The 20467-nt window shown below is 48.6% G+C and overlaps 1 pseudogene and 2 gene segments (V, D, J or C); all 3 read left to right on the top strand.

Moving 5' to 3' along the window:
• Nucleotides 1-6613: 6613 nt before the first annotated feature.
• On the top strand, nucleotides 6614-11893 carry LOC106001547. The segment is given in 4 exon segments: nucleotides 6614-6690; nucleotides 6795-7105; nucleotides 10671-10685; nucleotides 11717-11893. Coding segments are annotated over 4 exon segments (549 nt in total).
• Nucleotides 11894-12884: 991 nt separating this feature from the next.
• LOC106001546 lies at nucleotides 12885-17755 on the top strand. The segment is given in 4 exon segments: nucleotides 12885-12985; nucleotides 13071-13463; nucleotides 15677-15792; nucleotides 17699-17755. Coding segments are annotated over 4 exon segments (612 nt in total).
• A 154-nt stretch (nucleotides 17756-17909) lies between these two features.
• On the top strand, nucleotides 17910-18605 carry LOC106001545 (annotated as a pseudogene).
• Nucleotides 18606-20467: the final 1862 nt, after the last annotated feature.

Below are 20467 nucleotides of genomic sequence, written 5' to 3'. Positions count from 1 at the left end.
CCTGGTGTAGTACACTGTCCAGGACTGAGGGCAGGTGTCTGTGAGTCCTGGCATTGTGCACTGTCCAGGACCGAGGGCAGGTGTCCATGAGTCCTGGTTTTGTGCACTGTCCGGGCACTGCTGCTCACCCTGAACCTTGTGCTGAGAAGAGAAGCCTCCCGAGTCGTCTGCCCTGCATCCTGGCCCCTGTGGTGCTGTTCCTCACTCTCCTCTCATACTCCCATCTCTGAGACAAAGACAAATCATGCCCTGTTCCCTCACCACACCATTACCAGGAAGGAACAAGGCTCATTTCTTGAGGAAGGTTTTTTGTCTGAACTCCATGGCTTAGGAAAGGCGTCTTCCACCTGTGAAGGTTTCATCCTGTGGAATCATTTGGACAGTACACAAACCCTTCTCCTCACCAGGAGACAGCACCCTCCAGGTACCTGCTGAGTGTGTGTGGAGCAGGAGGGGTGCAGTGCTGTGCTGACCTGGGATCCTGGTGCCTGTGTGTGCCACAGCCATGGTGACCGCAGACACCCCAGTAAAGACACCAAGCTGTGGAACTCAGATTTGGCCTCCAGGATGGCAAAGCCTTTCTCCAGCTCAACACTGAGTTGTTACATATCACACCACATTTCCATACAACAGTTTACCCAGAATAGGAGTCCCCACACAGACATTAGCAGTCTGAATACCACCACCATTGGTACAGATTCTTCCTGTTGATTTCCTCTCCATTCTCCTATAAGCTCCTCCTGCTTCTTGAGAAAACTTCCTTATTTGCCCCAGGGTGGATCGGTGTCAACCTGGTTCTCCCTGTTCTCCCTGAGGCTATAGATTTCCTCATCCTCCTGAAGATCCCTGCACAGCCTCCTGGACTTTGGGTGATTGTCTGTTCATTTCTGGGCTTTAATTTCCGGGCTGGTAGGCAGATGTCCACTGAGCCTTTGGACCCACCAGCAAACCCACCGCCCCGTACTTTGATAGTTCCAGGCTTCCAGGCATTATCAGTGTCATCCTTCCACCATATTGGCTGACATGAAGATTGAATTATGTGGGTCTTTCCAATGTGTATCTGCTACTGAAGGATTGCACACAGAAGTGGAATTTAAGGGCATATAATGCCATTGCTATGTCGTGAGAGCTCCCAAAACTCAAGCTATGAGACCCAAAAGGATAGGGAGGATGCATTGCCACCTCCCACATGAACCCTCAGAGCACTGAGACTATCCTGAAAAGGTCATTCAGTCTTGACTTGATAGGAATGCAGATTTCTATGCTGGTGTAAGCTAATTTCACACCAGGCTTTCTGGAAGCTTAGGCTAAAGAAGACTCAATTACTGCTTACATTGTCCTCTTAAGATAAAGAGCTCATTATCACTGGCGTGGGATTATACCACATGGTTGGTGCTAGTGACTCACTCTCTGAGGTACGCCCTGCACCCTACTCAATAAATACCTTGTAAAATGGCCCCAGGGCACCTGAAGCTGGTGGAAGGCTTCAGAGGCCCCAGGCATCCCAAACCTGATTCCAGACCTGTGTCCATTACTGTCCTGTCCCCAGGCACTGCATATTGCAACATGTGTGGACATAAATGACCACTCTGGACTGAACATTCCAGAACCCAGAGAAAACGCCATTAAGAATTGATAAATGCTTGAGGATATAACTGTTTAACAGGATCTAAACAGTATACAAGAGATACATGCAGTAAACCTGACAGGCTGCCCACTCTGTTTAGTGTCAGTTCAAATAACAGATCAGGAAGAGCATCGAGAAAGTTAAGGCTCACCTTGTGGAGGGGCTGTTGGTGTCTAGGCCCCGCTCAGGAGAGGGATCAGCCCACATGCTCCAGATGACCAAGCCCCCGAGAGTGTCAGGTGCTGGGAAAAAGGGAGGGAGGGCGATGGTGCCCTGCTCCTGCTGAGATGGTGACATTTGGTGTCCTTCTCACCACTTTGCTAAAAGTTCTCAAGGTCAGAAAGTTTTGTAATTATTTCTATTTCCTTGACGTAACATTGACAATTAAAACGATGCATATTCACACTTAGAGTGCAACGTGACAATGCACACAAATGCTGTGGAACCATCGTCAACGCAGAGCTAAGGATGGTACACCACGCACAGGTTCCATTCTTTGACAGTGAGGAAGCTTACAATCTGCTGACTTACACGTTTTCACAAATACAGACCACACAGGTGTCAAAAGCCCTCCTTTGTCTTTCTGAGCCTGTATTACCACACTTCACGTGAACTCCCCAGAGTCATCTATGTTGTCACAAATCCAGGACTTCCTCCTTCTCATGGATGAACAATCTCCTGTTTTGCAAAGATACCACATTTCCTTTTTCCATTCCTTCTCTCATGGACACCTGGGTTAATCTCCTGGCTTGCTGATGTAAACAATATGACAGCAACCGAAGATAAGAAACAAATATGCCACTGGACATTCCTGGAGTTTGGAATCTTATGGCATTTCTAGTGTTTGTGTGCACATGGACCATGGTATAACTTCCAGTCATGTTCTTATTTACATTCTCACTGTCAGCCTGCCTGCTTTACATGACCCATCTTGGCCCCCAACACTCGGTATCTCTCATGTTTTATAGCATTTTTATTGTGCACTTTTGCACAAACAGGGACCTTGCACTCTCCCTCTGCTTTCTCACTCAGGGCTGGTTCTCTCCCATTTGAGTCAGGCCTCAATATTCTTTTCCCTTTTGTATCCATGACTAGGACTCAAAGTCAGAACCTGATGCTTTCTCTCATTGACTAACCGCCTAAAAACTGAGCCATGCCCCCAACACCAGGGTTGATGATTTTCTTTCGTTTCCTTCATTTCAGGGTTTTTGCTAGTTAACAGGTCCTCAGCCCATGTGTCCCATGGCAGAGCTGGCAATCCCTCTGTGAGCACACCTGATGTTACCTGCTGACGGCTCAGCTCTCTTCCCCAGCAGAGAGCTGCACACAGGTCAGAGCTCAGTGCCACAGTGTCTCCACCCTGACTGCTTCTCTGCCATGTCCTGGGTCCCCAGGAACTCCCTGTCGCTTCTCCTTTCCTCTCTTCCTCAGAATCTACTCATCTTTGTGTCAGTGGATTCTTGTTCATGGACAAAAGTGTTGTTTACGTTCAGCTCACCATCTTGTCCAGCACTAGGAATCACTTTAACCAATGAATCGAAAGACTGATGCAAGGAAACTATCAAAGGGTTAATAAAAGAATTTGAAGAAGACACTAGTCACTTGTTGATAGTTACCAAATACTCATTTACCTATGTTTTGTTATGAGTGTGACTCACTGAGGTTATTACAAGTTCACAATAGACATGATTTCGTCCCAAATACACAATATATATGAATGAGAAAAATAGATTATAACAAATGATACACCAGAGCCCACTATCAAGCCTCTGCCTGAACTCTGGCCATCCTGGTTGGTGGTCAGAATGAAGTAAAATGCGGCAAGGCCACACCTGATCTCGGCTCAGGAAGGAGGCTCTGCAGAGCTCAAAGATGAGCACCATTTTCCTGGAACACACCAGAGACTGTGGGCCCTCCTTGGCTGTGCAGGCCCAGACCAGGCATGGAGTTCATACCACGGGAGATGCTGCCAGTGTGGAACCAAATTCACCATTGTTACACACTCTTGCGTGTGCACAAGGAGGTCACAGGCATGTTGCACTTTGTGTTTTGTGTGATCAGAAATGCTGACAGAACGATCAACAGGCACAATGGCAGAGAGAGAGGACATGTGTGTCCCTCTGCACCCCAGACAGCTCTCAATGTCCTCACACTCTGCCTCAAGCTTCCAAGGACCTGCAGATACAGTGTGAACCACAGCACATAGTCAGTGTGTCATGATGTCTCCAAGGTGACCATTGTTACCAAACTCCTCCAGCACAGTCACCTCTGCTCTGGGAGCCCAACCTCTGGACTTCCCCCAGAGCTGCTTTATAGCAGAGGACATGCAAGTAGAATGTCCCTCTCCCCATGAAAACCAGCCTATCTCTGACCTGAGCTCTGTGAGCTGCTCCACCAGTGACTGAGCACAGACCATCATTATGGAGCTGGGGCTGCGCTGGGTTCTCCTTTGTTGCTCTGTTGAAAGGTGATTTATGGGGAACAAGGGATACTGAGTGTGCAAATGGACATGAGTGGGAGGAACAGTGGATGTGTGTGACCATTGCTGACCAGGATTCTCTGTGTTTGCAGTTGTGCAGTGTGAGGTGGAGCTGGTGGAGTCTGGCGGAGGCTTGGTACAGCCTGGGGGGTCCCTGAGAATCTCCTGTGCAGTCTCTGGATTCACCTTCAGTAATTCCTCATGAGCTGGATCTGCCAGGCTCCAGGGAAGGAACTGGACTGGATAGAAGAAATTAATACAGATGGTGGTAGCACATGGTACGCAGACTCTGTGAAGGGCCGGTTCACCATCTCCAGAGACAACAGTAAAAGCACACTGTACCTGCAAATGAGCAGCCTGAGAACTGAGGATAAGGCCCTGTGTTACTGTGCAAGGCACAGTGAGAGGAACCAGTGGGCGCCCAGACACACAGGTGCAGCAGACTAGGCCAGCAGGCGCTGAGCCCCCGTCAGCTGCAGGTGTGATGAGCAGGTGGCCCTGGGGTCTGCAGATGACGAGGTTGGATGGGATTCTCAGCCACAGTTCTGGATCTGGTCACTGCTTGATTCTAGAAGGACTCATGTGTTCTTAATTGTCTGTGTTGTCCACACCTGTCCTTCACGCTAAATCCCCTGCACACGTGGCCTGTATTCAGTTTCTAGACCCAGGCCCAGTACCAGGACCTGGAGGTCAATGAGGCTGTGGCCCTGGCTCCTGCATGCCTGGGAAGAACTCACTGGTGTCCCCAGGCTGCGTGCCCTGGACCGTCCTGTCCTCCACTCTATGGACTCTGGCGGGAAGCTCAGGGGATATCTGTAGCTAAGGGGACATGGATGAGTGTAAAAACAGTCATCACTTGGGATTTCACCTGCATCATCTCACTGTCCTGAGCCTGTGCACATGGGACTGAGGACCGGCTGGGGCCAGGTCCTCCTGGAGCACGTGGGCTGTGGAGGTGCAGGGTGGGTGGGAGCTCCTGCGATTGGCCATCAGGAAGAGATCTAGAACCTCCCACAGAGCCTGCTGCAGATGCTGCCTCTGTGGTGGAATGTCATCCTCTCTGGGCTGTTCCCACTCATCCACCCAGGTTGCCAGAGAGGAATTAGTGAGCAATTTCATTCCATCCATACAACACCTCCACTGCAGCCTTCAACAGGCTAGGCTTGTAATGTGCCACATTGATCTGCCAGGGGTATTTCCAGTCCTGGGTCACTCAAAAGCCAGGCTGCCATGCCACAGTATCAAGTCTGTGTTTGTGTAAAGGCCTGGAGAAAAGGCTCTTCAGAGACAATTGAGAAAGAGGGACAATGTAGCGGTGGGGACCTGGGTCTAGCGTGGCCACCTTCCTGGCTGACAGGTTTCTCACAATGTTCATGGAAGAGAGCAGTGCTCCATGTGCAATAAGAGCAGAGAGCTCAGGTCATCCCTGCTTCCCAGAACAATGATGCTAATGGTCCTCTCCTGCTGTTGTTATATGTCTCACTGGGAGACACATACAATAGACCCTATGGAGAGATCAAAGAGTACAGCTCTTCACAAAGACTAAATCAAAGACCAACAAAGTAAGCACCAGAAAGTGGGTACTGGGAGTGGAGAGATGAGGGGCAAATGCTAGAAGGATGAAGGAGACAACGTGGAGAACACAGGCAAGAATACAGTGCCTATGCCACAGAATTGAGAACACTGAGCTAAGGGTGGGTCAAAGGGGAAAGGTGAGGAAGGAATGACACAGATCCACATGCCTTGTATCCATGAACTGCTTTGTTCAATGATGTCAGCATACATGTCCTAAATACTAATTAGAGAGAGGGAAGAGGAGGTTGGAGAGGTAGGCAGGAATGCTGAAAGGTGTGACATTGATCAAGCCTCAGTGTACTCATAAACTGCCTCACCGAACGGCAACGCCTTTATAGAACGACTTAAATATCAAAATGTTTTATTTAATTTTTTATTGAATTTTTTAAAATTATTTTTTGTGTAGTTGATGTACAGTGCGGTTACAGTTATGTGAATCAGGTACAAACTGTGCAGTTCTGTATGAGCCATTTTCCCCTTCTTTTGCTCTCTCCCAATCCTTCCCTCCTGTCCCCACCCATAAGATTTCCAGTTTATTTTCCACAGTGTCTGCTGAGTATCACTATTGTGTTTGTTCCTCCTTGTTCCAGCTTATATGTGACCCCCTTACCATCCCAAATATAAACACAGTAACAAACAAGACAAAAGGAAAAGGGAATATTTTTTGAAAAGCAAATGGCTCAGCAGTCTTACTAACAGAGGCAGAGTTAAAGCTTCTTAAAGAAATTCAGATTCAATCAATAGTTTTTCTTGAAGCCAATTAATAGTTTGTCCACTCAACTAACAAACTCTGTCTTCCGCCTGCATCTCCTCTGTGCACTGCCCTCCTGAGACTTCTGCCCTAGAGCTGCTTTATAGCAGAGGACATGCAAATAGGACGTCCCTCTGCCCATGAAAACCAGCCCATCCCTGACCTGAGCTCTGTGAGCTGATTCCACCAGTGACTGAGCACAGACCAGCACCATGGAGCTGGGGCTGTGCTGGGTTCTCCTTGTTGCTCTCTTGAAAGGTGATTTATGGGGAGCAAGGGATACGGAGTGTGCAAATGGACATGAGTGAGAAGAACAGTGGATGTGTGTGACCATTGCTGACCAGGATTCTCTGTGTTTGCAGGTGTGCAGTGTGAGGAGCAGCTGATGGAGTCTGGGGGAGGCTTGGTGCAGCCTGGTGGGTCCCTGAGACTCTCCTGTGGAGCCTCCGGATTCGACTTCAGTGATTACTACATGCACTGGATCCGCCAGGCTCCAGGGAAGAGGCCTCAATGGTTCTTAAATATCAGTGATGATAGTAGTGACACAGAGTATGCAGACTCTGTGAAGGATCGCTTCACCATCTCCAGAGACAACAGCAAGAACACACTTTACCTGCAGATGAACAGCCTGAGAGTGGAGGACTCGGCCATATATTACTGTACTAGACACACAGTGCAGGAAATCCAGTGTGGGCCAGACACAAACCTCCCTGCAGGGCGCTCAGCACCAGCAGGGGGCGCTCGGCACAGCTTGGAGCCCGGTCAGCTCAGGAGCAACTGCACACAGAGCCCAGGGCTGCTCTCCTGCTGTCTGCCCTGCCTCTGTGTCCACAGTGTGACAGCATCTCTCCTGAGTTCATGACACACACTCCTCTGTGATGTCTCCAGTCCTTTGCTGGGACTGTTAAGAATGAACAGAGTATCACGGTGGAAGCAAAAATGGCTCTGCAGTAGTGACCAGTATTTGATCCTGAAGAAGGTCAGGGACTCTGGTGACTTCATTAGACTCAGGACAAAGATCCTAGGATTCACAGAGTCAGAATTTGTTCTGTGAACAAGAGGGAAACCGCCTGTCATGGTGACTGGTATCTGTAATCCTAGAGACTTGGGAGGAGGAGAGAAAAATGATTTTGAGGACCTCATCCCAATCAATAAGCTGAATGTGGCAGCTGTTTCCTGTGATTTCAGCTACACAGGAGGCAAGTGTGGAATCAGTGTCTGGAACCTGCCCCAGGCAAAACCACAGCACAGTACCAGAAAATAACTAAGATTTGAAAAGTTGTAACAAGGTTAAATTGGCAGGTTTGAGCCTCACAAAAGAGGCCCTGAGTTCAATATAGAAGAGACAGAGAGACAGATACAGACACAGAGACAGATACAGAGACAGAAACAGCACAGCTCACTAACTCAGGAATGTTAATAGGCCTCAAATCCTTCCTTTCTCCCTCACCTGTAGCACTGGGCATGGGGCTTCAGATTCTTCCATTAATTCATTTTCCTCCTCAGTGACTCTCATACTCTCAGCCTCCTTTTCTCTTTGCCCAACCTCCAAACGTACTTGGGGACCCAAGTCATAAAACACAGAGTCAGCCATACCCCTGGAGCTCAGCCTAGGCATCCTGGGAAATGTTGGTGGACTCCTCAGTCTCCCCTGCCCAGGGCCTCTTGCTGTCCTCCATGGGGACATGGAAGTGGACACAGGGAGTCTGGGTTGGACTGGAGAGATAACAGGCCATGTGCATGTAGACTGACTTTAATGGGCCCCGTCTGTCCAGGGGTTTCCTCCATCACGATGGCTCTGGAGTCCTGTGGATGTCCCATCTGGGATGGAGGCCGGGTCCCTGTGGCTCTGTCATGAGCACTGTCACTGTGCACGTGCATCGTGGGCAGGAGGGGCTGGGCCAGGTGATCTCACAGCAATCTGACTGAGCTCCCTGCATCCCAGACACCCCCATCTGCTCAAACAGGTCCTTCTTTATTTCTCCATTACATCCTGATCAGAGAAGAGCAAGCTTCACTTCCTGAACAAGAACCTGTGTGTGAACTCTACTGGCTTTAGGAAGACTTGCCAGTTCTGAGGTTTTCTCCGGACAGTTTTTGTGGATAATCAGACCAAGTATTCACTTGTTCGGGAAGCATCCGTTCTGTATCCATGTGGACACAGATGTGTGCAGGAAGCAAGATAATCTCCACTTTGTGGGGGAAGGAAAGAGAGTCAGGAGGAGAAAAACTGGAAATGCGGGAATGTGTGACACTGTTCAAATGGAAATGTCCTCATCACCTGATTTCGGTAACTGTAACCCCTCTGTATATGAGCTTTTCAATAACATTGTAAATATTAAAGAAAATTAACATTAAACTGTTCTGTAGTCCAGCAATTCCACTCCTGGGAATTTATACAGAAGATTACAAACCAGGAAGCTTTGGAGTCATCAGGTTAAGGTATAGAATCAGCCCAGATGCACGTCCCCACTCAGTGTGTATGTGTCTGTGTCTGTGTCTCTGTGTGTGTGTCTGTGTAAGCGGGAGGGGGGTTGACATAAGTTCTCCATATGTGACCATTACATATTTGTTGAAAGACAGAGCCTCCCTAGACCCAGCCATAGCCCTCCTGGGCACCGACCCTGACATCTGGAGCCAGGATATGAGGACAGCTGCCCGTCCATGTCCATTGACACGCTAATCACAATAGCCAAGATGTGGAAACCGCCCAGACACCCAAATGAAGGAGTGGATCCAAAGCTGTGGTACCTACACACAAGGGCATTTTACACAGCCAGTAGAAAGAACAAAGTTGTCATCTGCAGGGAAATGGATGGACCTAGAACAAACTGTGTGATGAGGTAAGCCAAGCTCAGAGAGAAAAATGGCTCACGTTCTTCTGATATGTGGGAATTAGATCTAAACTACAGGGGGATGTGATAACTGACATGGGACATGATTCTCCATATCTGACCGTTCCATACTGGCTGACAAATGATATCCTCTAGACAATCGAGGGCCAGGTATTTATTCCAGTCCATCTTATCAACCTATGTTTTTCCTTCTCTTTCTAGAACTTCAAAGGTGAGCTGAGCACCAGTGGCTCATGCCTTGTAATGCTGGCTGCTCAGGAGGCTAAGACCTGAGGATCATGGTTCAAAGCCAACCTTGGCAGGAAAGTCCTGTGAGACTCATGTCCAGTTCACCACTCAAAAACTGAAAGTGGCACTGTGGCTCAAAGGAGTCAAGAGCTAGCCTTGAGCAAAGAGAGCTCTAGAACAGCACTCAGGCCCTGATTTCAAACCCACGACTGACAAAGCAGAAAAATAGGAAAGAGAAACACAAGCTGCTTTCTTTAGTAAACTTATATTTACTATCTTTAAGTAGTACAAAGAAGTGACTCCTCAGCAGATCTGTTCATACGAACAATCCTCCTTGAGCAAAGTGACCCTTTCATCATTCTCCTCAGGCTCCCAACCCCTCCCCTCCCCTCATTTGTTTAGTTTCCTCAGCGATGCATTGATATCATGGCTGCTTTCTCACCCCTCCCCTTCCCCTCCAACACCTTTCCAGAGCTAGTGCCTGGTATTCATCTTGGAGTGTCAGCTAGTATTCTAAGGAATTACACCATTTGCATTGCAGACACCAGAGTCAGGTAACACATCTGTGTGCACTTGTACACAATCCCATTTGTGTTCACGGGCACATGTATGGATTAGATCGGGCTTCCACACAGGAGGGAGAACTTGCATCCTTGTCTCTATGGGCTGACTTACCTCACTTAAGCTAACTTTTGCCAGGCCTGTGCATTTCTTTGTGAATGAGGTAAAATCATTCTTTCTAGTGGATGAGTAATTCCATGGTGCTCCTATACCACTCCGTCCATTCGTCCATTGAGGGGCACCGGGGCTGTTCCGGGCCTTGGCTCAGTTCCTTCCTCTCTGCAGTGCTTGCTGGTCACTTCCACTCTGCCTGCCAGGAGGCTGCTGAAGTCTAGCTTTGCTGGGAGTCACTGCTGGTGTGCTGTCATTACGTCAGCACTAGAGGGCAGTGCAAACACAGATTTGTTCAGAGTGAACCAGGAAGTCAACTAGAAATAGTAGTTTATATTCTCAGGCCTGTGCCTGGGGCTGGGGAAGGTGCAGATGTACAATACAACACACACACACTTTGGCAGTTAATGGAGATGTTAGTGCCATGGACTTTCCTACCCGGGGCTGGCTTCAAACCATGATCCTCACAAATCAGCTTCCCAGGAAGCTGGGATTATAGTCATAAGCCACAGTACCAGATGATTTTAATTCCTTTTTATTGGAAGAGAGTTTGAAATATTCTTTAGTATAACAGTGGAGCAATAGTCCAGGGCTTGTCAGGATATGTTTACATTTAAATTGGACATGAATGGTTTAAGTTTTATTTTTATGTTTGCTTACAGAAATAAGTGCACATTTCAGGTGATTATATATTTGTGGAACACCAAATATGAAGATATTTTGTTCCCCAACAGTTAGTACATGCAGTTTTTAATATAAGTTTACTGTCATTATTAAGATGTTGTCCAGACCAGTTACCATTTCCTAACTCTGGTAATGAGTAGATTCTTTTGGACAATATTATCCAGTACATGAAGTTTTACCTGTGGATGGACTTAAATGAGCGAGAGAGATGGAATTCTAGGGTGTAGAGACAAAAGCTAACTAGCTGCCTTTTCTACTTTTTCAGTGAAAAACTAAAATTGGGATTTCTACTTGTATGAACTCACAGACCAGTCCTTCACTTTTTCTACCTCCCCTTACATTTGAGATAATTATAATAGTTTTCCTCCTGCTCTTCTTCCCATCCTCACTTCCTTTTAATGTTTCCTTCTGTTCTCTATTCTTCTCCACCTCTGCTTCCTACTGCTCCTCCTTCTTCCTCTCTGTCTGCTTTCTTACACATCACATTTCATAGGAATCCTGTCTACCTGAGTGACATTCACTCTGCTTCCATGGATCTTCACATCACTATCAGAGTTAGCATCTCCTGTGAGGGCTCTGCCCCAGCCTCTTAGCTAATCAGCAGTAATATCCTGGCTGCTGTTCCCTGTGTCCCTGAGCAGCAGAATCCCCTGGATAAAAGCAGAGTGGACAGAGCACAGGTGTGAGCCTGCATCCTGCTGAGCAGAGTGCCTTCCTACAGGAGCCTTGGCGATGCGAGTCTCCAGCTGTCACCGTCTTGTGAAGAGAGTTCTGTCTTCCTCCCCATGGGCACTGTGCTGGGCCAGCAGCTGCCCAGACTCTGCCTTTGCCTTGCATCTCTACAGAATGAGGAGAACACCTTGGTGGAACACCAAGGAATCAGGTGGCTGCACTGGTTTCCTGAGCCCAGCGGCAGTCCAGGCCTTTCAGACATTCCTGGTTCACTCTGTTGCACACACTTGTCCCAGGCTGAGACGTATGAGCTCAGCCCACATGACAAAGGGCCTCGACCCACCATGTGAGCCCAAGTGTGGTGGTCAGACCTCCCAGTTCAGGACAGCTGCATGTCAGTCAGACGTATCAGACAAAATGACCCAGCATGGTCCATGGTGCCACACAGACTCCAATCTTCACCACTGCATGCCACCATCAGCCACCTCAGCCCACGAGATCCACAGGAAACCTTGGGACTCCAAAGTCCAACCTCAGGCCTGCTCAGGAAGTCCTTCCTGAGGTCAGCTGTGTCTTCTCTCTGTGCTTGTCACCTGGTGAAGGTGTCACTAAGGACAACAGGTTATGTTACACGGTGAGATGTTACCTCATTGAGGACTGAAGATCAACTTCAATCAGTGATGTGTCACCTGATAAAACCTCCAGGTTCAAACGTGAGATGTGATATGAAAGAACTTTTAAGTTTCTCCATGTGTCTCTCAAATAAATATGAGTGAAACACGAGAGTTTCCCAATTGCACCAAATACACAAACACACAGGTGGAGTGTTCAGCGTGTCTGCTGCCTGCTGGGGAACTTGGCACATGCTCATTGTGCTTCATCTGGGGAGCTGGCCAGGTGTCCGCATGGAGCTTCCTTATGTGAGCCCTCTTACTTGAGTGAATGTGAAGCACTGCTGGTCAAGAGCTGCAGGACACGGAGGAACCTCCCTGCCTGCCCTAGACACAGCCTCCTCCTCTGAGGACAAAATGAGCTCCATCTCTCTTGGTCTCTCACCCACCCTCTCCAGATTGAACCAGGTGCAGGGTCTCTGCCTTAAAGTCTGGGGACAGGACCCTGTCTTCCAGAGAGAGGCCCAGAGCCTCACTGCCTCTGAACCACAGCGTTGAACCAAAGCTCTGCTCAGAACCTGGTTCTGAGTGTCACTGGCCGTCCCCATCCAACAGTGCACCAGACTTGCCCTTCTCAGCCTCCCCCTCCTGAGCCATGAGGCCTGAGTGGAGGAGGTGGAGTCAGCACCCAGGTGAGAGGAATGCAAATGCACCCGGCCCCTCCCACGCCTGGGTTGAAAAGACCAGCACCTAGCTTGGCTGAGGACGGCTGTGGACAGGACAGCATGGACAGGCTGTGCTCTACCCTCCTGCTGCTCACTCTCCCTTCCTGTGAGTGCTCTGCTCAGGGCCCTGGGGTGGGAAGTCTCTGTGCTCCCCTGACCCTGCTTCACCTCCTCCTGGTGTTTCTCCACAGGGGCCCTGTCCCAGATCGCCCTGAAGGAGTCTGGACCTGGGCTGCTGCCACCCTCCCAGACCCTCAGCCTCACCTGCTCCATCTCAGGATTCTCTCTGAGCACTACTGGTGTGGCTGTGAGTTGGATCCGGCAGCCCCCAGGGAAGACCCTGGAGTGGCTGGCAAATGTGTGGTGGGATGATGGTAAGTCCTACAACCCAGCCCTGAAGAGCCGGCTCTCCATCTCCAAGGACAGCTCCAACAGCCAGGTGTTCCTCACACTGGACAGCGTGGACTCTGCAGACACAGCCACCTATTACTGTGCTAGAAACCACAGAGGCACAGCCACAGGGGCCTCCTGCACAAGATCTCAGGCTGGGCCTCAGCTCTGTGCTGGCCCCGAGCATCAGGAAGGTGCAGCTGCTGCTCTTTCCTGGCAGCCTCTGGGCTTTCCTCTTCCCCTCAGGGTCTCAGGTGGTTTCCTGTTTCTTCTCTAAGTTCACATCTCAGCTTCCTTGGAAAATGTTCATGAAGAGATCCTCAGCTCTGCTTTAAAAAGAAAAGTGAAGCCTCTGATCCTAGCTATTCCGGGGTCTGACATCTGAAGCTCATGTGGGAAGCCAGCCTGTCCAGGCAAGTCTGTGTTGCTCAAATCTAATGATCCAAGATGGCAGTAGTGAAGCTGTGGCTCAAGTGGTAAGATGTTAGCCTTCAGCAACAGTTCATGAACTGGGTCCAGGTCCTGGGCTCCAACCCAGAACAGACACAAATAATACAGCCTGCAGGCTTTTATATGTCATGATAGAAGTTAGTTCTGGCTGACTCTGAATACAGAATTGTTCACTAATGAAGTGTGTCAGCACACTCACAACTAGAATTCACTGAATGACCAGGGCTCAGGGACTGGTCAGGTAAACATGACAGGAACCAGGAAAACAAAGGTTTCAGGTAGAGTAGCTATGTAGCTGTCAAACACTGATGATGGAAATGTACATATTTGGCCAAGAAGAGAAAACATAACAAATTCATAGCCCAGTAGTTTAAAGCACTGCAGATCACTGGGTCACAGATGCGTGTGTGAAGATCACATACTGGCCCTCCCCAGCCCAGACCTGAGGGCCTTTCTCCAGGTGCCTCCATTTTCAGACCTCCAGAGTTCAGCCTCACTGTTCTCTGCCAAGCCAGCATCTCACAGGCTCGAGAGGCTCTTACAGTACCGTACCGGACACAGGAAGGGGACTGCTGTGCTTACAGTGCCCAGGACAGGTGCCTATGGTCCAGGCACATAAGGCTAGCTGTTCTGGAGAGAGAGCGCAGGGTGCTTGAAGGTGGAGATCTATTCTAGCAAGTTTCTGGAACTCTTTTCAACCATTTGCTGTGGTGTGTGTGTGTGTGTGTGTGTGTGTGTGTGTGTGTGTGTGTGTGTGTGTGTGTGTGACAGCCCTGCCCTGCAGCTCCTGCAGACTGAGATTGAGGAGCTCACCAGGCCAGCACAGCCAGGCCAAGCAGTTCATGAGACTCCATCTCATAGAAAGACACTCAGTGTGCTGACATGTGCCTATAATCCCCAGATGGAAACTTCACATAGGAAGATGGAGCTCCAGTTGAGAATATGACCAAAATCACCAGACCCTTCTCAAAAATGGCACTGATACCATCACAGACTGGAACTCTGCCCAGTGCTAGAACACCTTCATAGCAGGCCTGGGGCCTTGAGTTGAAGAAAACATCAGTACCTGTGCTGCCCAAATGAAACATTTCCAGCCCTGTTATGTACTCACATGCACACAGTGTGAGTGGATTTACATTGTGTGTCAGAAATAAAATGTGGTCCACATTGTGCAAAGAATCTCCAGGCTTGCAGGTGTGGCTCTGTTGGCAGACCTTTAAACAATGAGTAAAAGCATCAGGCACCAATTTGAGTTTTAATATTTGACTTCAAAAAAAGAAAGACTAGAAAAGTATCTTTCCAATTGAACTAGTCCATACCTGGTCTTGAAAACTCATAGGTAAGAGTGTACATGTGTGTGTGTTGGTCTAAATTATGTGTGTATATAATTCATACATATTCACACATGCCAGCCTATAGTTTGTATATATGATGGGTGTGTCAATGTGTATGTACACATACAAATACACCATACACAACTATCTGTGTGTATATACATATAAGGCATTTACATAGGTATATCACATGTGTATATATATGTAAGTAATTGTGTATGCAATATTTACATGTGTGGATGTCAATGCGTAAATACTTTTCAATCCCTGGAATGGGAAGTGAGGTTTCCATGTTCCCTACTGTCTTTCCTCTGTGAATACATCCAGGTCCCTGAACAGCTCCTCAACCAGACATCCCGTTTGGTGTTGTGAGGATGGATGCTGGGCTTGATGGACTGGAGACTAGATCCAGACTGAGCTCTCTGAGGGCAAAGCTGAATCTATAATTCAGGGGATCCTGGGCAAGGACAATTGTGCTGTGTCCCTCCCTTCCTCCCTCTCCTCCCCTCAGGTCTTCAGCTATATGTATAAATCCCCCATGAAACTATCTGCTATGTCACCTGGTTGATGTACATTTGTGTTATCCACTCCTTTCAAGATAAATTCTACTGTTTCTGGTCTAGTCTGCAAGAACACGGAGCATTTCTGGGGTGTCATCCCTGATTGGGGTGTCTGCTGTGGGACCATTGTCAAAGCAGAGCGAAGGTCGTACACCACGCACAGGTTCCATTCTTTGACAGTGAGGTTGCTTTAGGTCTGCTGACTTACACGTTTTCACAAATACAGACCACACAGGTGTCAAAAGCCCTCCTTTGTCTTTCTGTGCTGCATTACCACACTTCCCGTGAACTCCCCAGAGTCATCTATGTTGTCACAAATCCAGGACTTCCTCCTTCCATGGATGAACAATCTCCTGTTTTGCAAAGACACCACATTTCCTTTCTCCATTCCTTCTCTCATGGACACCTGGGTTAATCTCCTGGCTTGCTGATGTAAACAATGCCACAGCAACTGAAGATAAGAAACAAATGTGCCACTGGACATTACTGGAGTTTGGAATCGATGGCATTTCTAGTGTTTGCGTGCTCATGGACCCTGGTATAACTTCCAGTCACGTTCTCATTTACATTCTCGCTGTCAGCCTGCCTGCTTTACATGACCCATTTTGGCCCCCAACACTCGGTATCTCTCATGTGTTTATAAGCATTTTTATTGTGCACTTTTGCACAAACAGGGACCTTGCACTCTCCTGCTTTCTCATTCAGGGCTGTTTCTCTATCATTTGAGTCACGCCTCAATTTTCTTTTCTCTATAATTTTTTTTTTCCAGTCATGGGCTTGAACTCTGGACCTGGGCGCTGTCCCACAGCTCTTCAGCTCAAGGCGAGCACTCTACCACTTGAGCTATAGCACAACATCCAGTTCTCTGGAGGTTCGTTGGAAATAAGAGTTTCAGGGCCTTTCTTACCTAGGCAAGCTTTCAACCATGATCCTCAGATCTCAGCCTCCTCAGTAGCTAGCATGCCAGGTGTGAGCCACAAGTGTCCAGCTTTCCTTTCTCTTTTTGATTCATGATTGGGACTCAAAGTCAAAACCTGACACCTTCCCTCATTTACTAGCCCTCATCCTACTGAGCCAGCCTCCTATAGAAGGGTTGGTGATTTCTTTCTGTTCCTTTGATTTCAGGGTTTTTGCTAGTTAACGGGTCCTCAGCCCATGTGTCCCACAGCAGAGCTGGCAGTCCCTCTGTGAGCACACCTGATGGTACCTGCTGATGGCTCAGCTCTCTTCCCCAGCAGGAGAGCTGCACACAGGTCAGAGCTCAGTGCCACAGTTTCTCCACCCTGACTGCTTCTCTGCCATGTCCTGGGTCCCCAAGAACTCCCTGTTGCTTCTCCATTCCTCTCCTCCTCAGAATCTGCTCACCTTTGTGTCAGTGGATTCTTGTTCATGGACAAAAGTGTTGTTCACCTTCAGCTCACCATCTTGTCCAGCACTACGAATCACTGCAACCAATGAATTGAAAGACTGATTCAAGGAAACTGTCAAAGAGTTGATAAAATAATTCAAAGAAAATGCAAGTCATTTGTTGATACTTACCAAATAATCCTTTACCTATGCTTTGGTACATGTGTGACTCACTGAGGTTATTACAAGTACAGGGTACATATGATATTGTTACACATATACAATACATATGAATGAGAAAAATAGGTTACAAAACTGATACACAAGAGACCACTGTCAAGGATCTGCCTGAACCCTGGCCGTCTGCGTTGATGGTCAGAATGAAGTAAAGTGCAACAAAGCCACACCTGATCTTGGCTCAGGAAGGAGGCTCTGCAGAGCTCACAGATGAGCACCATTCTCCTGGAACACACCAGGAACTGTGGGCCCTCCTTGGCTGTGCAGGACGAGACCAGGCATGGAGCTCATACCACAGCAGATGCTGCCAAGGGGAAACAATTCACCATTGTTTTACACTCTTGCGTGTGCACAAGGAGGTCACAGGCGTGTTGAACTTTGTGTTTTGTGTGTGATCAGAAATGCTGACAGAACGATCACCAGGAACAATGACAGAGTGAGAGGACATGTGTGTCCCTCTGCACCCCAGACAGCTCTCAATGTCCTCACACTCTGCCTCAGGCTCCCAAGGAGCTGCAGGTACAGTGTGAACCACAGCGCATGGTCAGTGCGTCATGATGTCTCCAAGGTGACCATTGTCACCAAACTCCTCCAGCACAGTCACCTCTTCTCTGGGAGCCCAATCTCTAGACTTCCCCCCAGAGCTGCTTTGTAGCAGAGGACATTCAAATAGGACGTCCCTCTGCCCATGAAAACCAGCCCATCCCTGACCTGAGCTCTGTGAGCTGATTCCACCAGTGACTGAGCACAGACCACCACCATGGAGCTGGGGCTGCGCTGGGTTCTCCTTGTTGCTCTGTTGAAAGGTGATTTATGGGGAACAAGGGATACTGAGTGTGCAAATGGACATGAGTGGGAGGAACAGTGGATGTGTGTGACCATTGCTGACCAGGATTCTCTGTTTGCAGGTGTGCAGTGTGAGATGTGGCTGGTGGAGTCTGGGGGAGGCTTGGTGCAGCCTGGGGGTTCCCTGAGACTCTCCTGTGCAGCCTCCGGATTCGACTTCAGTAGATACTGGATGAGCTGGATCCGCCAGGCTCCAGGAAAGAGGTCTGAGTGGCTTGGAGAAATTAATCCAAGTGGTAGTAGCACAAACTACCCAGACTCTGTGAAGGGCCGGTTCACCATCTCCAGAGACAATAGCAAGAACACACTTTACCTGTAGATGAACAGCCTGAGAGTGGAGGACATGGCCCTCTATTACTGTGCTAGAGACATAGTGCAGGAAATCCAGTGTGGGCCAGACACAAACCTCCCTGCAGGGCGCTCAGCACCAGCAGGGGGCGCTCGGCACAGCTTGGAGCCAGGTCAGCTCAGGAGCAGCTGCACACAGAGCCCAGGGCTGCTCTCCTGCTGTCTGCCCTGCCTCTGTGTCCACAGTGTGACAGCATCTCTCCTGAGTTCATGACACACACTCCTCTGTGATGTCTCCAGTCCTTTGCTGAGACTGTTAAGAATGAACAGAGTATCACAGTGAAAGCAAATATGACTCTGCACTGGTGACCAGTATTTGATCCTGAAGAAACTGAGAGATCCTGGTGACCCCATGAGACTCAGGACAAAGATCCCAGGATTCACAGAGTCAGAATTTGTTCTGTGAACAAGAGGGAAACCGCCTGGCATGATGACTGGTGTCTGTAATCCTAGAGACTTGGGAGGAGGAGAGAAAAATGAGTATTTGTGGAGGCCAAATGGGCAAAAACTTAATGAGAACCCATCTCATCAATAAGTTACATGTGGCAGCTGTTTCCTGTGAGTCCAGCTACACAGGAGGCAAGTGTAAAATCACTGTCTGGAACCTGCCCCAGGCAAAACCACAGCACACGACCAGAAAATAAATAACATCAGAAAAGCTGCAGAGAGGGCTGAAATGCATGTGTGTGCCTAAAATAGTAGCCCTGAGTTCAAAACAGTACAGAAAAAACAGAGACCCAGAGACAGAAAGAGACAAAGGGAGAGAGAGAGACAGAGACAGAGACAGAGAGAGACAGAAAGAGAGAGAGAGAGACGGAGGGAGAGAGAGAGAAAGAGAGCACAGCCCATTGACCCATGACTCTTAAGAGGCCTCAAATGCTGCCCTCTTCACTCTGCCTGTAGCACTGCTCAGGGGTTCAGAACTGACCTAACAGAATTGCTCCATTCATTCACTTTCTTCCTCAGTGACTCTCATATTCTCATTCTGCTTTTCTGTTTGTCCAGCCACCAAATGTACTTGGGGACCCAAGTCATAAAAGACAGGGGTCGGCCATACCCCTGGAGCTCAGCCTATGGCACCCTGGGAAAACTTGGTGGACTCCTCAGTCTCCCCTGACCAGGGCCTCTTGCTGTCCTCCAGGGGACATGGAAGTGGACATGAGGAGTCTGGGTTGGACTGGACAGACAACAGGCCACATGCATGTAGACTGACCTTGCTGGGCCCCGTCTGTCCTGGGGTTTCCTCCATCACGATGGCTCTGGAGTCCTGCGGATGTCCCGTCTGGGATGGAGGCCGGGTCCCTGTGGCTCTGTCATGAGCACTGTTACTGTGCACGCGCATCGTGGGCACGAGGGGCTGGGCCAGGTGATCTCACAGCAATCTGACTGAGTTCCCTGCATCCCGGACACCCCCACCTGCTCAAACAGGACCTTGTTTAGTTCTCCATTACATCCTGATCAGAGAAGAGCAAGCTTCACTTCCTGAACAAGAACGTGTGTGTGCACTCTACAGGCTTTAGGAAGAAGACTTCTAAGTTCTGAGGTTCTCCCCTGGACAGTTTTTGTGGGTGTGGAGACAAATCATTCATCTCACCAGGAGACATCCATTACTCTGTCCATATGGAGACTGTAGTGTCTTGGGTCCTCATTTGGATGTGAAAACTCATCAGGAGGAGCTGCTATCTCATAGCACAACACTAATCATTGTAAAAAGATGAAGAAAGGAAAGATTTCACCAAAACAAAATCATCAATACTTTAGAGCATGTGTCTACTTAGACTATTAGTCATTTAACAATGTATATCTGTATTGAATAATAACCAGTACCTGTTAACGTATATCCTTTATAATAATAACTAAATTAATTCATTGGTAAGCAAATGCATTGGCCCTGCCTCTGCTCTTCCTGCCCCAGCTCTCCTCTGTGTCTGCCCTACTTCTGCTCATCCCCTGACAGCCTCCCAGGGACTTCTCCATGTCTGTGTCTGTAGTCATCCTTGACTGTCTGCTTGATGTTCTGCTTTCCACTGTGAGGTTTCAACAAAGCACAGAGAATAACACATCATGGAAACTGAC

This window comes from Dipodomys ordii, unplaced genomic scaffold (assembly GCF_000151885.1).
Source record: "Dipodomys ordii isolate 6190 unplaced genomic scaffold, Dord_2.0 Scaffold314, whole genome shotgun sequence".
NCBI lineage: Eukaryota > Metazoa > Chordata > Mammalia > Rodentia > Heteromyidae > Dipodomys > Dipodomys ordii.
This window is presented reverse-complemented; position numbering and strand designations above follow the sequence as displayed.